The sequence below is a fragment of the Solea solea genome, chromosome 18, assembly GCF_958295425.1.
Source record: "Solea solea chromosome 18, fSolSol10.1, whole genome shotgun sequence".
In the NCBI taxonomy this organism is placed as follows: Eukaryota; Metazoa; Chordata; class Actinopteri; order Pleuronectiformes; family Soleidae; genus Solea; species Solea solea.
Window position 1 is genome coordinate 12,616,452 of NC_081151.1, and position 19,209 is coordinate 12,635,660.

General features: G+C 40.3%; 2 protein-coding genes and 8 non-coding genes across 10 annotated transcripts; 9 read left to right on the forward strand and 1 right to left on the reverse strand.

Annotated features, from left to right (window-relative positions):
• Positions 1-519: 519 nt before the first annotated feature.
• Positions 520-9,148, forward strand: LOC131444809 (ornithine decarboxylase 1-like). The gene is made up of 10 exons (XM_058615482.1): positions 520-536; positions 3,139-3,253; positions 3,676-3,849; positions 3,937-4,109; positions 5,442-5,658; positions 6,781-6,864; positions 7,030-7,192; positions 7,476-7,591; positions 7,700-7,914; positions 8,016-9,148. The coding sequence occupies exons 2-10, from the start codon at positions 3,152-3,154 to the stop codon at positions 8,101-8,103; spliced, it is 1,332 nt and encodes a 443-aa protein (XP_058471465.1). The 5' UTR covers positions 520-536; positions 3,139-3,151; the 3' UTR covers positions 8,104-9,148.
• Positions 9,149-12,715: 3,567 nt separating this feature from the next.
• Positions 12,716-13,522, reverse strand: LOC131444811 (ornithine decarboxylase-like). Its single transcript, XM_058615486.1, has 2 exons — positions 13,319-13,522; positions 12,716-13,221 (listed from the first exon to the last, which is right to left on the reverse strand). The coding sequence occupies exons 1-2, from the start codon at positions 13,510-13,512 to the stop codon at positions 13,083-13,085; spliced, it is 333 nt and encodes a 110-aa protein (XP_058471469.1). The 5' UTR covers positions 13,513-13,522; the 3' UTR covers positions 12,716-13,082.
• A 99-nt stretch (positions 13,523-13,621) lies between these two features.
• Positions 13,622-13,694, forward strand: trnav-aac (transfer RNA valine (anticodon AAC)). The gene has a single exon. It is a non-coding gene; the product is annotated as a tRNA-Val (tRNA).
• A 743-nt stretch (positions 13,695-14,437) lies between these two features.
• trnav-cac (transfer RNA valine (anticodon CAC)) lies at positions 14,438-14,510 on the forward strand. The gene has a single exon. It is a non-coding gene; the product is annotated as a tRNA-Val (tRNA).
• Positions 14,511-14,923: 413 nt separating this feature from the next.
• trnav-aac (transfer RNA valine (anticodon AAC)) lies at positions 14,924-14,996 on the forward strand. Its single transcript has one exon. It is a non-coding gene; the product is annotated as a tRNA-Val (tRNA).
• Positions 14,997-15,526: 530 nt separating this feature from the next.
• trnad-guc (transfer RNA aspartic acid (anticodon GUC)) lies at positions 15,527-15,598 on the forward strand. Its single transcript has one exon. It is a non-coding gene; the product is annotated as a tRNA-Asp (tRNA).
• A 628-nt stretch (positions 15,599-16,226) lies between these two features.
• trnav-aac (transfer RNA valine (anticodon AAC)) lies at positions 16,227-16,299 on the forward strand. Its single transcript has one exon. It is a non-coding gene; the product is annotated as a tRNA-Val (tRNA).
• Positions 16,300-16,829: 530 nt separating this feature from the next.
• trnad-guc (transfer RNA aspartic acid (anticodon GUC)) lies at positions 16,830-16,901 on the forward strand. Its single transcript has one exon. It is a non-coding gene; the product is annotated as a tRNA-Asp (tRNA).
• Positions 16,902-18,132: 1,231 nt separating this feature from the next.
• trnad-guc (transfer RNA aspartic acid (anticodon GUC)) lies at positions 18,133-18,204 on the forward strand. Its single transcript has one exon. It is a non-coding gene; the product is annotated as a tRNA-Asp (tRNA).
• A 140-nt stretch (positions 18,205-18,344) lies between these two features.
• trnav-cac (transfer RNA valine (anticodon CAC)) lies at positions 18,345-18,417 on the forward strand. Its single transcript has one exon. It is a non-coding gene; the product is annotated as a tRNA-Val (tRNA).
• Positions 18,418-19,209: the final 792 nt, after the last annotated feature.

A 19,209-nucleotide genomic window follows, 5' to 3' on the forward strand; every position in this document is an offset into this window, starting at 1 on the left:
AGAAAACGATCATTAACCCTAAGAAAACAGAGCATTTAGGCTGCTTTTTTTCCATTTCTATGTTTAAACATACAGAGGCCATAGGAATGTGCAATATAGAGTACGTCGTATATCCTTTATTCAGAACATAGACAATCTGATAAAAAAAAATACATACGTATATTTTCACCAACTATATAAACACAACAGAGCAAAAAGTACTCAAAATGTTTAAAATTGGGTTGAATTTTGTATCACAGTTCAAAGTTGACTTGAACTATTACTGCTACTTTGTATCACTACTAAAAATGTTATATAAAATGAACATTAGAAGATGGAAAGAAACAACAAATTTGTTTAAAGCCTGAAAATGTGACCTATGAACACCCCCGGGATGTCCATATAAGGAGATGTGTATTATTACCAGCAATTTACCAAGGGTGTGCCTGTGCACTATAAGTGTTAACAGTTCCTTACCGCCCATCTTTACCAACTCACACAGTAAGGACAGAGATCTTTCAGAGAGAACCCAAGGAGAGAAACTTCAACATTGAAAGGTTGGATATAATTTTATAATTGCCTGCATAACCTGCTGCTGACACAGACAGAACAAGACATTTGAAAACATCATTTCCAGTTTTGAGAAACACTGATCAATATTTTTCAACATTTTATGGACCAATCAATATCTCGATTAGTTGCAGCCCTATAGTGTATAAAATCTGATATCTAGCAGTTAGCCTGCACATGCACGCTAGTACATTTATTTACTTGCTTTGGGAAGAACTGTCGGTGGATTTTTGGTGTCAGACCTATCTGTTAAGAAGTCAACAGTCAAATCATCCTGCATTGACATATTTAAAGATTAGCGCAATCAATCAAATCCCACCTTTTTCATAATCATACAGTCCTGATTAGAGATAAATATCAGGAATAACATGTGAAAGTTATGGATGTTCAGAGACATGTCTTAATAGTGACATTTAATGTGAGGCTGGTAAAACCTGTCCAGTATGTTCATCGTTTACTATCCTAACAAGCGTTACATTAACTAAAGCCTTGTTTAAACTGTTTGTGTATCCCAAATCAAGCAAAAGACATTTTTTTTAATGTTCAAAATTACCACTATGGTATTTCTAGTAGGTGCATTATTTCCGCTAGTTCAAGAATTAATGATAAATTGATTAAAAATTTTAGTGGTGGGGTCAAAATTGTTGATCATAAATAGTGCTGGGGACAAGTATCTGACGCCTATCGTCCCACTAGTGATGATGTGGGCATTTAATAATTGTAAATTATTGTCATAACATTTATACCATGGATATTATTTTGAACAGAGGTTTGTAAGTCGTAAGTTTTGTAAGTGGGCATTTGCGTGTTGTTGTTCAGCACCGTTTTCTGTATGCATTCCCTCTCGTCATTGCATTCTGGCACCTTATGATTTACAAATGATGCGCTGGTTGTAGGCTATACCTGGTCATATTGCTGTTGGTTATGTTTAACGTGATGATTATATGCTGTGTGGATAGAGTATAGGATGATAAAAAATATATGTACTGTAGGTTAATAATTGTGCCCCCCCATGCATTTCATATGCCCACCTTAAGACTGAGGTCTGGCGAGGGGTCTGTTATCTTGACATGCCATGACTTGCCATGACAGTGGGTTTAAAAAAAAAAAAAAAACAGGCTGATGCATATGGACTAGTTGAATGAAGACTGGATTAGTTATTGAATCAGATGTGTTTGTATGTGACAAACAACCTGAATACACACAAACCACCCAATGACTCTGATGCCCATGGAGCACACACAAACAACACAAATATACATAAATAAACACTTCATTTAATAAACAACAGCAGTGCTATTATAAAATGTTACTATTAATAATTGTAAACACATTTTACCTTGGCTTAAAGTGCACCAAACATGTCCTTGTGCAGAATGTCCAGAATGTACCCACAGACATGCATTAAAGGCAGGTACTGCTGCTAACAGTAGACTTGTTGATGTCACTTGTTTTTCTGTGGTCAAATCAGCCACTCCTACACGTGAAGTGTGCCAATATTCTCTCCTTTACGTCAATTCTACTCAAACATTCCAGACCAGACCAAGTAGTCATATTTCTGTTTTTCAAAATAAAGTCTTATCAAAAGCAAACACAAAGTACTGTATATATATATATATATATATCAAACAAATTATGTCAAATAAAACATTAGTAAAAATGTATTGCATATATTGTACATAGTGGAGCTACAGTCGTTCATCTTGTTATTGAATTGTCTGTCTTGCACATTTTTTTGCACATAGTTAATATGTCCGCACCTTATTTCAAATGTTCTTCTATTTGTACCTTGTTATGATTTTTGGCTGCTGTAACACTGCAGATTTACCCACGTAGAATGAATAAAGCAATATCTTATCTTGTCTCATTTACTTTTTTTGAGAATAATTAAATAAAATATTTTAAATTTATGAATAATTTATTGTTTCAGTTTTGTAGGACTTAGTACTTCTTGTACTGTGTTTAGATTATTCGTCTATATTTAAAAAACGAACAAACAAGTATCACTTTAATTCATAAATGTGATCTAACAAAGGTAAAGGGCAAATATACGCATTTATTTTGCTTGTATTTGAGATGAATTAAACCTCTGTTGGGTATTTTAACGTAAAATTGTTTGATTGTGGTGAATTAAAAACCCAAAAATACAGCGGGTCCACCAGACCCACGAACACTGGCTAAGTAACAAAAATATGTACCTCATACAAGTAGTATGAGGTACTTTTACTGTACTTTGAAGTAATCCAGGGTAAAATTTCACTTTTGACAACACCAACCTCTTCAATGTAGTTACTTCACAGTAAATTAGTTAGCAATATCCATCTTTTATATCTAAGTTAGTGCATCACTGTCCTGATTATTTATTGCATTGACATCATATAGTTATCTTTGAGTCAGCAATCTTGTTTACTATTTCTAGCCATTTTACAGGGTCTTTGTGCTCACACGCATACAAACACTTACACCTGTATATACTGTATATATAAGATATATATATACAGTATATAGAACTGTTTTTTTTTTTGTTGTCTGTCAAATAAATGGTTTTAATGATTGTAATCACAGTTTGCCTCAATCTCTTTCTTCCAGAGTAACCAACAGGATGAACACTGCCACTCCCACTGAAAATGAATTCACTCTCCTGGAGGAAGGATTCTCTGCCCAGGATATGGTTGACAAGATTATCAATGAATCATCTACGACGGTAATGTCACTTTTCCATGATACAGTTATAGACCTACTTGGCTCAGATCGGTCTAATATTCTGCATAAAATGTCTCAGAAATTATGAAAAAGAAAACCTTTTTTCCCCCAAATAAATGTAGTACAGAACAGGAGATAAATGAAATATAGCGTTTCACCATTCATTCACCGAAAGTGCATTCACTTTCATTGCTTTACTTAGCCGATGTGTCCCACTCTCTTGCCACTGTCTCCATTGACACAGCAATCTCCACCTCTTTCAATCTCCACCACTTGTATGTGTGTCCGTGTTCAGCAAACACTCTCTTGCTGGTTTTGGCTATAAGAATCGGTTTTGGGAAACCGGTGGAACAGTGGTCATACCTATTCTCTCAAAGAGACTATTGTTGACTGCTTTTGTCTCTTTCATTTTCTACATTGCAGGATGACAGGGATGCCTTCTATGTCTGTGACTTGGGAGATTTGCTGAAGCAACACCTGCAATGGGTGAGGGCCCTGCCTCGTGTCACTCCTTACTACGCTGTCAAATGTAACGACACTCGGGAAGTGGTTAAGACACTGGCGTCTCTGGGAACTGGCTTTGACTGTGCAAGCAAGGTGCATTTTTGTGAGATATTCAAAGTTGACATGGTATTGGAAACTTGTGCTTCTTGTATTTCGAACTATTTTGTTCCCTCTCTGTAGTCAGAGATTCAGCTGGTTCAGTCTCTGGGAGTAGAACCAAGCAGAATCATCTACGCCAACCCCTGCAAGCAAGTTTCTCACATCAAGTATGCTTCAGCAAATGGGGTCCAGGTGATGACCTTTGATAGTGAGGAGGAACTTATCAAAGTGGCCCGTTGTTATGACAATGCCAAGTAAGACACTTCATCACCCATGATACTATAAAAAGATTACTGTGAAATCTACAGTACCTTGCTGGCAGCAACTGACAAGTAGGCATTTCACAGTATGCTTACTGTAAGTACTGTATTTGCTCTCACAGTCATAGGGTGCTGTATTTTCCATCACAGTACTGTTACAAGAATTACTAGATAGATTTTAATACTATTAATTGTAAAATGATTAAACCATTTAAAAAAAACAACAACTATCGAACAGCAAGTTTGAACAGTGTCAGTTTGAAAACACACAACACAGAAAATAATAAACAACATCATTTTATGCATATACATTTGTTAATGTAGTACCTGATAGTGATGCGCGGGTCTGGATTATTTCCAACCTGCGGGTCCCGCATTTATTTAATCATTTGACCCACTCCATCCCGCACGCACAACCGCATCTTTTTTCACAACCCTATTAAATACACTATTAAATACACTATTAAATACACATTAAATATGTCATTGAATAAGGCTTTTATTCTGTCTGACAAATGTGCTTGAAAACAGCCAGAAATTGTCCCAAACATGAGATTTAGCAGCTTGGCCTTCTTTTGATTTTGGTTTGTTGTGGCCACTGCTTGGCGCTTTTGTGAAGTCTGGTGGATTTACCAGACATATTTAATCCTTCATGTCCCGCCCCACCCGCCCCGCCAATAAAGTGAACATTTCTTGACCCGACCCAACCCGACCCAACCCGACCCGCGGGTAACCCGCGAGACCCACTAGTACCTGAGACATCTTTGAGCAACTCAGTAGTTTGTAATAAAACTTAAGGCCTAAGATACTAAGAAACTAAGATATGGCTGAACAGGTTGTGATTCAACTCACGATCAGCGGTTTTAAGATTTTCTAAGTCATTTTAATTGATCGACAGTTACACATTGTTCGGTTTGATTTTTGTGTTGGACTTTGCACTCACGACTCTTCCACTGACAACACCCTCTGACCAATCCGTGGCCAGCAGTCTGTTGACATCACATTTTAATATCGGCTCAGCTCACTTGGAACCTCTGCTTCTTCTACCATAACATACGTTTAGGTCATGTTTGTAAATGACAACTGGTTCTCAAACATTTTACCTGGTAAAATAAAAGTAAAATAAAAATGTTCTAATGTACAGCCATGCTTTTCTTTCCCAAACCAGTCAAAAAGTCAGTTAATTGTTCTTAGTTCTAGCAAAAGAGTTAGTTAGTAACAGTTAGTTAATTGTATGTCATTTATCAGTTGAAGTGTCATCTGAATACCTGTTGACATGAAACCTGTTGATTACTAATACAGTCAACATTTCTGTCCTGTGCACAGGCTGGTGCTACGAATCACCGCTGATGACTCAAAGGCAGAGGTTAGTCTCAGTATGAAGTTTGGGGCCCATCTCAAATCCTGTCGAGGTCTTCTGGAGCGAGCTAAAGAGCTGAAGCTGGATGTGATTGGTGTCAGCTTCCATGCTGGCAGTGGCTGCAGGGATGCTATGGCATACGTAAAGGCAATCACAGATGCTCACTTTGTTTTTCTTATGGGGGTAAGACATATATATCTGTGAAAAATAAATGTAATAATGTTCCCTTATTTGTCACATTAAAATGTTTCAGATCATGCAAACAATTTTAAACGTAGGCAAAAATAACGCATGTAAACACAAAGTTTGCCTTTTAAATTGTTGTTCTCCTCATCTTTGCCACCATCTTCCACTTATCGGGGTCTGGGTCATGAGAACCTGATACTATTTATTTATTTATTACATAAACCACTATATGAACTATAAATTGCAGTATTACTCCTACATTCCCACTCTCTCGTGTGGATGATGCTTCATTCATTCACTCAGACACTGACACACACACACAGATGAACGCTGAATGCTGCATGTGCAGAGTGACGAAGTCTCAGGTGTAGTGAAAAGAAATGCATAAACTGTAAATGCTTGTCAAATCTTAAGATGAACACACACATCAGCCCCCAATGAGAACCTTTTAATTCCACCTCTGTTTTACATACAGCACCTGACAGTTTTATATTTTGTTTGACTGGATCCAGGCGACTTTCTACATCTGTGTAGAACTTTAATCTTCTATTACGATGTTGTTGCTATGAGCAAATCTGAAATTGTTAAATGGGACTGAACCATGTTATATTTAAATTGCTGAAAATTATTCTGATGGTCGTGTCTGATCCTACATACATGTGTTCAAATATGATGTGTTTTGACAGAGACATGATTTTTTTTAACTGTTTCGTCCTTTATAAGTCATGAGTGGGTAGATTCCTATCAGAATGTAATGAAACATACTGCACATGGGTGATTAATTACCCATCACAAAATATTCACATTGATCCGTTAAACATTGATTGGTTCTGTTGCCATTGCTTTTTTCTGTTAAACATTGCCATTCCTGAATCCAAAATATCCACATATTCCGAAGTTCTTTTCCACCACTTATACTCACGCTCATTATGAAAAGAGTCCTCTGCTCTGCTGCTTAAAATGAAATCATCCTTTTGAAACTTTATTATGACCTGAGACATGATATTGTAGCAAATATACAAAAAATGTATCAGGAAGGAAGCAAATACTTTTCCCCTCAGAATTTCACAGTCTTTTTATGCAGCAAAGTAAACAAAGACTTCATCTTTTGATATCTAGGCTGATCTTGGGTTCAAAATGGATCTCTTGGACATTGGTGGTGGATTCCCTGGTACAGATGATGTCAAACTCAAATTTGAAGAGGTAAAATTACCTTTAAAATTTGCATACTGAATATATATATAATATATATATATATAACATTTTTGTATCTACACATTGAGAATGTACTGCCTTACTTTACTAGCTGAAGCATTATTAGATTTATTTTAGTCTAATTTATAAATTGACACTTTTTATTTTCTCTAGCTCACAGCTGCTATCAACCCTGCTCTGGACAAGTATTTTCCTGCTGACACTGGTGTTAAGATCATTGCTGAGCCAGGACGCTTTTATGTAACTTCTGCTTTCACACTGGTTGTCAACATCATTGCCAAGAAGGTCATCATGGACGAGGAGTCAGACTCTGATGGTAAAATAATCGTTTTATTTGTTACTAACATTTTTGCCTGTTCAAAATTGACATTTTGGTGATGTGACAAAGACATTTGTAAAATGTGACAAAAAAAGGACACACAAATACAGACCAATGGCTTCAGTGACTTGGAGGCATTTATAAAGTTTACGAGAACAAAAAGTGTAAAGTTACATAAATAAATATTTGTTGTCATTTCAGTCAACTTCTCAGGAGTACCATGTAAATTTGCCAGCTGAAAGGCAGCAGTGAATTAAATCAAATTATGCTTTCTTCACAGATAAAGACAAAGTGATCAACAACAAGACTCGGATGTACTACATCAATGATGGAGTGTATGGATCTTTCTCATTCATACCCTTGCACAACTTTAAGGTTCTGCCAACACTGCATAAGGTAATCAAAAATGAATAAAATAGTGACAATCATCACACATTTTGATCAATGAAGGGTGAACTAATTTTTCATAACAATCAATTGCGTTCTCTCTTTCACTCTCCTCAGAAGCCAAAGCCAGATGAAACCATGTACCCATGTAGCATCTGGGGCCAAACCTGTGATGGTGCGGATCGCATCGTTGAGCAGTGTTTCCTGCCTGATCTGCAGGTGGGCGACTGGCTGGTCTTTAAAAACATGGGTCACTACACCATAGCTGCCTCCTGCTTATTTAATGGATTCCAAAGACCTGACATTCACTACATGATGTCTCGTCCTGCCTGGTGAGTGATTTGGTCACTTTTCAAGCGCCTCAAGAGTAACTTAGGCTAGATTTGACTTTTGTTTTGGGGAATCTAACTTTGATCTACTCTGTCTTCTCCAGGCCTCTCGTGCCTGCCAACTCCTGTGGGAAAAGTCAGCCTGTGGCCAAGATGGAGAGAAACATGCCCAGAAGTCACATTAATTGCTAATAACTCACAAAGAGTTTGAACAAGTTATGTATGTTTATATACATATACATATATACAGTACATATATATATACCTAAATATACATATATATTTATATAAACAAGAAGAAGATAGGAATCACATCAAATCATTTTACAAAAACATGAAAATAAATGAGCAATACTTTATACAGACCATATCTACTGTGTGTAATTTGCATTTAAATGTTTTTAACATAGACTTTTGTTGTAAGTGGTGCATGCACGCTAGTATGGCAAGCCGTTTTAACATTTAATCGAACCACACTCCTATCCATAATCACATTTTAGACAATTGTAATTTCAGATATCCACGACTGCATTCATTCTAGGACAAATGACATAATGTACCCCAGAATGCAATTCACCGGTACATAGCAGCAGAGAAAACAAATATAAACCAGGTCTCGTGGTCTTCGTCTGCCTGGACATTAGCTGTAACTTACATTCTCAGTTCAGCCAAACTGTTCCTCAGTTCATCATTCATGTCTGGAGACAGTAAATGTTTGATTCTCTCAAGATTTCTACCACAGTTGTCGATAGTACGATGATCTCTCTCTCTTGTCCGAGAGCGTCCACAGAGGCGAGCTGATCACCTCTGACAACGTCGCTGCCAGACTATAAATACGTCATATCTTAAGACACAAACCACATTTTTCTTAAAACTGCATTCTGTGTAATATTTATTTCAGGTTTATATTTGTTTGCTCTGCTGCTATGTTTTTATATTTTCTTGTATTCTATACATCACAAAACAACTTTCATTAAGCTCACTTATTTACATATTTATTTTATTTTCATTGACGATTCTATAAAACATACTAGAAGTGATAAACTATTTATTGTGAAATATTTGCAGGAAAATCTGCTCTGTGGATTCACACCAAAGAGTACAGAAAATGATTGAGAGCATTTAGACGTTTGTTTATGTAAAACGTTGCAGCAGCTCTGCAAAGAGGATGGCGTCATGAAAAGGCAACACATAAAATGGTCAATTACCATAAATAAAAACACAGATGTTTATTGAGTGTTGGACCTTTGTATCTTTTTTTCCAGTTGAAAAATTATTAAATATACAACATAAAAAAGAAAGAGTGTTGGAAACATTTTTGGCATGTAGGTATACTACTCAATCAATTCATGACAGTTTTGTCATTTTCAGACATTTTGCAGAGATTTTTCAAAATTACTATAAATGATTTGATTTGAAATAAAATGAGAAGAGGGACAAAGTCTACATCTTGGAATGGTCTATTTGGGAATAATCATGTTTGAGTCCTGATCAGTGCTTTAGTGCTTTATATGTGAGGATGCATTAGAATAGAATAGAATAGAATAGAATAGAATAGAATAGAATAGAATAGAATAGAACTTTATTTGTCTGACACCAAGGGGTGACAGATTTTTTTTTTGACAGGGCTCAACATCACCTTTACACACACACACACACACGCACACACACACAAGAAATTAAAAAAGACCTAAACACAAATACACAAGGGAAAAGTACACCAAATAAAGCCTGAGTAAACAACACACATTGATACTTAAAAGAAAGAAAAGGACCAGCGGCAGATCATTATGAGGTTACTGAAATTGAAATTCCTCTGCTGTTGGCAGTTGGAATGAATGATTTTTGGAATTTTTGGAATTCTGAACCAAGTGAAGACTCTTCAGAGACTTTTTGTTGTAATAAAGGCATGAAGAAGCTTTTCAGCATCCTTTAATGACAGGATGTGTCCGATTTTTGTTATGTTGCAGAACAAAAATCTAACCAAACGGGTGGAAGAAGGCTGACTTGCAGGCTTGTTGTATGTATGTTGTATAGAGCTGGAGGCCATGGTAATGCCATCCAGAGTGTGTGTACTTTGTAAAATTACAATACTGCTAAACAACTTCCACAGGTTCTTCTTCAAATACAGTATGTGCCTCTCTCCTCAGGACTGTATGGAAAAGAGGGCTTTGAATGAGATAAATGTTGACTTCTTGGCAGAGATGTCTGACATGAAAAACACTAGTGTGGGGTGTGCAAGCTTCCCTAATAAATATTTGATTTTACAGATTTTACAGATTACAATCAAACTTATTTAGTCCAGCCAGAACGGAAATTCAGGAATTTTAAAATGGTATGTGATGTATGAAGGCCAGTTGAAAACATATAGCAAAGAGTTCCTTATTGTACATGCAATGTTGCTAATTATGATTGTACACAGACTAATACAGTCAAGTGTCAACATTAGAGTTTCACTATCTATGATGAAGCAAAAGGCAAGATCTCTTCTTATATTATTGTTGATAATACAAGTTATAGAGTCTCCATAGTAATTACAAAGTTACCATAAAGGTAGGACCACAAATCAGTTTTGCAGTAGCCCTTTACAGGTATTTCAACAATTAAAATGGGCTAAGATGGCTATAATGTTTAAAATATATTCCATCCAATGAAATTTAGTGATTTTGAGGCCAAACAAATATCCTCTCAGCCACAAGGGAGGAGATCAATTCACTTCGTGGCATGGCAACACTCCATGTTATTGTTTGGACTAGCCCTTATGAGGATAATTTCTTTATGTAAAGACATCTGTAAATAATTTTAATTAGAGTAGCTTCCAAGCACAAGCATAAGCAATATATATCAGTGTTGGCGTGTCAGTGTTTTACACTTGTCGAGAATGTGTGGGTTGTAAGGGCTGAGCGGGAGAAGAAGGGTGAGAGGCCTCCATCCAAGAAATAGAGAAGGAAAGCTGACACAATCCTGCACAGGATAGCAGCATTCTAAAGCTAGACTTATATTCACTTTAATTATGTTTAAAGGACTAGTACGCTCTCTGGGTGGTCAGTCTGACCATTACAGAATACAGTCTTGATATTATCATGTGATGATTGTTTAGAATAATGTGTCATCATTTTATCCAGGATTAAAAGGAGGAGTAGTATACCTTTTTAGGTAATAGAAGATTTGATATAACTTCTTCATGTATAGATTAAGAGTTATTTTGCAGCAGAACATGAGTGTAAAACAGTAACAGTAGTAGTAGTCAATAGAAGCCTAATTCTATGGAAATCTACTGAGGAAGCAAGGTTTCCAACAGAGAACAATTGCTATTCTCCTAACCCTAACAGGGTAGCCATTCTGGGGTAGGCGAGTCTCCTCCTTGCCATTTTTAATTTTACCTGTGTTATACCAGTAAAATTCTGTGGCCCTTTAAATGGAGAGCTGAGCCAGTGCCACCTCTACAGGGGTATTTCACTGACGCTTGGGGATCTTATACACTAGATGGCAGTGTGGTGTTATGGTGTTGTGGACCTGCACTCAGTGGTGTGAAGAATGAAAAGAAGAGGTGAGAGAACACAACCCTGTAGGGAGCAAACTGGGGTGTATCAGGGTAGATGTTGTTGACCTCTCTGTGACCTACTGGTTTAAATGTTCAGTATCCAAAGAATTGCTCAGTCATCTACAGGAGCAGAGTTTTCCAGCCATAAAATAAATAATAAAGGCATAAAGATAATGATAAGGGTTTTACAGTGTTTCTGTTTATTATTTACACAGGACAGGACAGTGGATGCATCACAGCCTATTAATTGTAGTTAATGGAGAGTTACAGTATATTCATGTGCTAGTGCCTAGGTGTGTGACATGTGTGTATCTGTATGTGCATGGGTGTTCATATACAAAACACAGTTTAAACATGGTATTTAACATGTCTCTCAGTAATATGTGCTGACCACTAGATGGTGCTCTTGAATCCTAAAGTGATTCAGAAGGCCTTATGATTTTATGTGGTCCCATTTGGACAAAACACACAATTATTTTGGCTTTGAACCTAATGTTTTATTTATTTTTAAAAAAGAATACAAAACTTCTAAAACGTTTCCACAGGAAAGCTCAATGAAATCACCATCCCATCTCATGCGTCTACTTCAAATGTATGGTTAAACATAAATTATTATCACAAATAGATTCCTTGCCTCATGCAAGTTACAAAAAGTAAGAATATAATAAAATAAGGAGGAGGAGAGAAAGGTATGCAGTCTGCTTCTTGAGTCCCTGTGTTTTCAGTGTTAATCTTGAAGACTTTGGTTTTTGGTTGCCATTGACCAAGACATGAATGAAGACGATATGACGGGTAGCAGAAAACTTTAATATACAGATTACATTGCTGTCTCAGAAGTTATTACATTTGCTGCAGCCACAGCAGCCAGAGTCATCAGCAAGATTCAAGCACATTATATTATCTTGGGAGTATATCACATTTTACTTGTGAAGTAAATTTGGCCAGAAAGGGCAGAGAAGCATTTAGAGAATAGACACTTAACAGGGTGACAAAAACAATAAAACGGTGTTTGCTGTTTGAACATCTTAAGGACTAACACTTTGGAGTTCTGTACAGAAGTGGAGATCAAGATAAATATTAATATAGCAGCCACATAAGGAGTTAAATGACCCCTCCAATCACCTCGGAGTTGCTAGCCTGGACTGTGACTAGAGCTGTTGAGTAATATGCCAATATAAATAGCATCTCTTCACCTCTGACCATTTATACATTCATAAAAAGTATGTCTGAAAATGATGAGACCTGAGGTGAAAAGCAAACTTCAGTAAAGTGGTTTTCTGGTTTATTCAGCAAAGTAACACTTTACTTTTGCTTTTCCAATTCAGCAAATACAGGTTCAGTCTAGTACAGTTGTTACATTAAACTCAAGTAGAAGTGCCCTGCACACTCTGCCTAGAACCCACAGAGACACTTGGGGTGGGATTTAGCTTCAATTAATTTAAAGCATCCATCTCCAGCTTCCATACAGAACACAGACATTTTGAGCAGCAACATGCCCCCCCCCCACTCCTCCTGTCAAGTAACTGGCCTTAAATGTTCATACATTGGGATCAAAAGGAAGGAAAAAAATCTCCCCAAAGAGAACATTCTCCAAATTGAAAATTAGTGACGCGACATTACTCGGCATTTAAAGCACACGGGCCTGACAAGGCTTGGTGCGCATCTCCAAGCTGCTCTCTTGGCCACAGCATGCTGTCACTTCCAACAGGCGAGACTCTTCCACAGGAGCTGGCATTCCCTGGAGATTAATCTGCTGCACATGTTGCCTGAAAAAGACAATGCCGACCAATGTTAGATTCTCTATGGACCATGACATGCACAAAAAACGATTAGACTACTTTTGGCTTCTGTGACATAACTCACCAGGAAGGACGGGACATGACGTAGTGAATGTCAGGTCTTTGGAATCCATTGAAGGTGGAGGAGGCAGCTACGGTGTAGGCACCCATGTTTTCAAAGACCAGCCAGTCGCCCACCTGCAGATCAGGCAGGAAACACTGCTCAACAATGCGATCCAGTCCATCGCAGGTAGGGCCCCAGATACTGCAAGGGTACATGACTTCATCTGGCTTTTGAAACTGGCCTCCCTCCTGTCAAAGCACACATCTATTGCTGTCAGGCTCGTTGTATTTTGGGAAACTCTCCAATCCCAGTTGGCTCGTAAGGGTTTCCGTAGTGTAGTGGTCATCACGTTCGCCTAACACGCGAAAGGTCCTTGGCTCGAAACCGAGTGGAAACAGCGTCGCTTTTAACGTCTCCATGGGGTGGGGGAAAAACATTTGCTGACCCTTGCCTTGATCAACAAAAAAAAAGGACTGAGAAACATTGTACTTAAGTGTCAAACCATTGTGGTACGAGTCAGTAAATTAGCTTCTCAGGTCCTCTGGCTGTTGCACTTTACAAACTGGAGACCACAGTCTGTCATGGTCAGTTGACCTGACTCATCCCATCCTTGCTGAAAGACCAGAGTAAGGGCATTTGTCTTCCCAAGGCCATGACTTTGCGGGGGCAACCTGTCCTCATCTGAAGGTTCCTGTTGGAGATGGCCTGATGGAGCCTTTCCGAATGTAACGTTCATCTTTCCTGGGAAGAGATGTATGGTCTTCTTCATTATCTGAGTGAAGACCCCCTGGGGTAGGTATTCACCTCGACACGGGGTTCACTCTGAATGAGTGCATCTCTTGCAATGTCAGACTGTTGGCTGGCAGCAAAAGTAGACAGACCGGGCCCCGCTATTTGTCACCATGGCCACGAAAGGGGTGGCCGCAGTCCTCGTTAGTATAGTGGACAGTATCTCCGCCTGTCACGCGAAAGACCGGGGTCCGATTCCCCGACGGGGAGCTTTTTCCTCTTCTATGCCCATGGGACCTTTATATCAAAACTCGACCTTGACCAGATGCCTCTCTTGCCAAATCACACAGCCACTGCTATAAGACTCATTACATTTTGGGAAAAATCTCCAATCCTGGCGTCCTTCACAGGGTTTCCGTAGTGTAGTGGTCATCACGTTCGCTTCACACGTGAAAGGTCCTCGGTTCGAAACCGAGCCGAAACAAGTTTGCTTCCACAGCGATTCACTAAAGCCTGATTAGTATTTGATCAATACAGCTGCTGCTGAGAAACATAGCTCAAGACCCTCGTCTCATTGAGATTGGCAATACGACCAAGAAGAGAGCCTTCCGAAGCTTTCCTGTCAGCCAGAATAGTTGGGGTTAACGCAAGTCAGACACCAACAGTCTGCAGACAGATCAACACAACACAGTTGTGCTCCAGCTGGCAATTCAATAGAACTATCACACTCAGTAGATACTCATAAAGTCTGCACCCCAAGTGGACCATTTGTCAAGGTAGTGTTCAAAAGCAAACTTTCAAAGTCTCCATTTTGCTCCCTCCTGTCAAAGCACACATCTATTGCTGTCAGGCTCGTTGTATTTTGGGAAACTCTCCAATCCCAGCTGGCTCGTAAGGGTTTCCGTAGTGTAGTGGTCATCACGTTCGCCTAACACGCGAAAGGTCCTCGGCTCGAAACCGAGCGGAAACTGCGTCGCTTTTAACGTCTCCATGGGGTGGGGGAAAAACATTTGCTGACCCTTGCCTTGATCAACCAAAAAAAAGGACTGAGAAACATTGTACTTAAGTGTCAAACCATTGTGGTACGAGTCAGTAAATTAGCTTCTCAGGTCCTCTGGCTGTTGCACTTTACAAACTGGAGACCACAGTCTGTCATGGTCAGTTGACCTGACTCATCCCATCCTTGCTGAAAGACCAGAGTAAGGGCATTTGTCTTCCCAAGGCCATGACTTTGCGGGGGCAACCTGTCCTCATCTGAAGGTTCCTGTTGGAGATGGCCTGATGGAGCCTTTCCGAATGTAACTTTCATCTTTCCTGGGAAGAGATGTATGGTCTTCTTCATTATCTGAGTGAAGACCCCCTGGGGTAGGTATTCACCTCGACACAGGGTTCACTCTGAATGAGTGCATCTCTTGCAATGTCAGACTGTTGGCTGGCAGCAAAAGTAGACAGACCGGGCCCCGCAATTTGTCACCATGGCCACGAAAGGGGTGGCCGCAGTCCTCGTTAGTATAGTGGACAGTATCTCCGCCTGTCACGCGGAAGACCGGGGTTCGATTCCCCGATGGGGAGCTTTTTCCTCTTCTATGCCCATGGGACCTTTATATCAAAACTCGACCTTGACCAGATGCCTCTCCTGCCAAATCACACATCCACTGCTATAAGACTCATTACATTTTGGGAAAAATCTCCAATCCTGGCGTCCTTCACAGGGTTTCCGTAGTTTAGTGGTCATCACGTTCGCTTCACACGCGAAAGGTCCTCGATTCAAAAACCGAGCGGAAACAAGTTTGCTTCCACAGCGATTCACTAAAGCCTGATTAATATTTGATCAATACAGCTGCTGCTGAGAAACATAGCTCAAGACCCTCGTCTCATTGAGATGGGCAATACGACCAAGAAGAGAGCCTTCCGAAGCTTTCCTGTCAGCCAGAATAGTTGGGGTCAACGCAAGTCAGACACCAACAGTCTGGAGACAGATCAACGCAACACAGTTGTGCTCCAGCTGACAATTCAATAGAACTATCACACTCAGTAGATACTCATAAAGTCTGCACCCCAAGTGGACCATTTGTCAAGGTAGTGTTCAAAAGCAAACTTTCAAAGTCTCCGTTTTGCTCCCTCCTGTCAAAGCACACATCTATTGCTGTCAGGCTCGTTGTATTTTGGGAAACTCTCCAATCCCAGTTGACTCGTAAGGGTTTCCGTAGTGTAGTGGTCATCACGTTCGCCTAACACGCGAAAGGTCCTCGGCTCGAAACCGAGCGGAAACAGCGTCGCTTTTAACGTCTCCATGGGGTGGGGCAAAAACATCTGCTCACCCTTGCCTTGATCAACCAAAAAAAAGGACTGAGAAACATTGTACTTAAGTGTCAAACCATTGTGGTACGAGTCAGTAAATTAGCTTCTCAGGTCCTCTGGCTGTTGCACTTTACAAACTGGAGACCACAGTCTGTCATGGTCAGTTGACGTGACTCATCCCATCCTTGCTGAAAGACCAGAGTAAGGGCATTTGTCTTCCCAAGGCCATGACTTTGCGGGGGCAACCTGTCCTCATCTGAAGGTTCCTGTTGGAGATGGCCTGATGGAGCCTTTCCGAATGTAACGTTCATCTTTCCTGGGAAGAGATGTATGGTCTTCTTCATTATCTGAGTGAAGACCCCCTGGGGTAGGTATTCACCTCGACACGGGGTTCACTCTGAATGAGTGCATCTCGTGCAATGTCAGACTGTTGGCTGGCAGCAAAAGTAGACAGACCGGGCCCCGCAATTTGTGACCATGGCCACGAAAGGGCTGGCCGCAGTCCTCGTTAGTATAGTGGACAGTATCTCTGCCTGTCACGCGGAAGACCGGGGTTCGATTCCCCGACGGGGAGCTTTTTCCTCTTCTATGCCCATGGGACCTTTATATCAAAACTCGACCTTGACCAGATGCCTCTCCTGCCAAATCACACATCCACTGCTATAAGACTCATTACATTTTGGGAAAAATCTCCAATCCTGGCGTCCTTCACAGGGTTTCCGTAGTTTAGTGGTCATCACGTTCGCTTCACACGCGAAAGGTCCTCGATTCAAAAACCGAGCGGAAACAAGTTTGCTTCCACAGCGATTCACTAAAGCCTGATTAATATTTGATCAATACAGCTGCTGCTGAGAAACATAGCTCAAGACCCTCGTCTCATTGAGATGGGCAATACGACCAAGAAGAGAGCCTTCCGAAGCTTTCCTGTCAGCCAGAATAGTTGGGGTCAACGCAAGTCAGACACCAACAGTCTGGAGACAGATCAACGCAACACAGTTGTGCTCCAGCTGACAATTCAATAGAACTATCACACTCAGTAGATACTCATAAAGTCTGCACCCCAAGTGGACCGTTTGTCAAGGTAGTGTTCAAAAGCAAACTTTCAAAGTATCCATTTTGCTCCCTCCTGTCAACGCACACATCTATTGCTGTCAGGCTTGTTGTATTTTGGGAAACTCTCCAATCTCAGTTGGCTCGTAAGGGTTTCCGCAGTGTAGTGGTCATCACGCTCGCCTAACACGCGAAAGGTCCTCGCCTCGAAACCGAGCGGAAACAGCGTCGCTTTTAACGTCTCCATGGGGTGGGGGAAAAACATTTGCTCACCCTTGCCTTGATCAACAAAAAAAAAGGACTGAGAAACATTGTACTTAAGTGTCAAACCATTGTGGTACGAGTCAGTAAATTAGCTTCTCAGGTCCTCTGGCTGTTGCACTATACAAACTGGAGACCACAGTCTGTCATGGTCAGTTGACCTGACTCATCCCATCCTTGCTGAAAGACCAGAGTAAGGGCATTTGTCTTCCCAAGGCCATGACTTTGCGGGGGCAACCTGTCCTCATCTGAAGGTTCCTGTTGGAGATGGCCTGATGGAGCCTTTCCGAATGTAACTTTCATCTTTCCTGGGAAGAGATGTATGGTCTTCTTCATTATCTGAGTGAAGACCCCCTGGGGTAGGTATTCACCTCGACACGGGGTTCACTCTGAATGAGTGCATCTCTTGCAATGTCAGACTGTTGGCTGGCAGCAAAAGTAGACAGACCGGGCCCCACAATTTGACACCATGGCCACGAAAGGGGTGGCCGCAGTCCTCGTTAGTATAGTGGACAGTATCTCCGCCTGTCACGCGGAAGACCGGGGTTCGATTCCCCGACGGGGAGCTTTTCCTCTTCTATGCCCATGGGACCTTTATATCAAAACTCGACCATGACCAGATGCCTCTCCTGCCAAATCACACATCCACTGCTATAAGACTCATTACATTTTGGGAAAAATCTCCAATCCTGGCGTCTTTCACAGGGTTTCCGTAGTGTAGTGGTCATCACGTTCGCTTCACACGCGAAAGGTCCTCAGTTCGAAACCGAGCCGAAACAACTTTGCTTCCACAGCGATTCACTAAAGCCTGATTAGTATTTGATCAGTACAGCTGCTGCTGAGAAACATAGCTCAAGACCCTCGTCTCATTGAGATGGGCAATAGGACCAAGAAGAGAGCCTTCCGAAGCTTTCCTGTCAGCCAGAATAGTTGGGGTCAACGGAAATCAGACACCAACAGTCTGGAGACAGATCAACACAACACAGTTGTGCTCCAGCTGACAATTGAATAGAACTATCACACTCAGTAGATACTCATAAAGTCTGCACCCCAAGTGGACCATTTGTCAAGGTAGTGTTCAAAAGCAAACTTTCAAAGTCTCCATTTTGCTCCCTCCTGTCAAAGCACACATCTATTGCTGTCAGGCTCGTTGTATTTTGGGAAACTCTCCAATCTCAGTTCTTTCGTAAGGGTTTCCGTAGTGTAGTGGTTATCACGATCGCCACTTCAATCTGAATCTAAGTCATTGGTTTTGTCATGTCAAAGTGATTTTGTTTGTGACGCAGAAGAAACTTTGAAGTCCTATCTGAGCGACAATACATTCAGATTGAAACAGATCTAAATCCTATCAGAAACACATCCGAAATCAGACTGGAAAAATGTGATCATGTGTTTTCTTGGCTGTGCAAAAATCTAGCTAAATACAATCTGGATATGCTTAAAAATCCGAGTTGAAGGCCCTTGAAGGTGTTGTCCCAGACTTGGATGCACTTTTCCTTGTCTATCTTGCTTGTCTTGGCCATAGAAGACCCTAGATTGATAAAAACAGGCTCTTTCTTTTTGAGAAATGT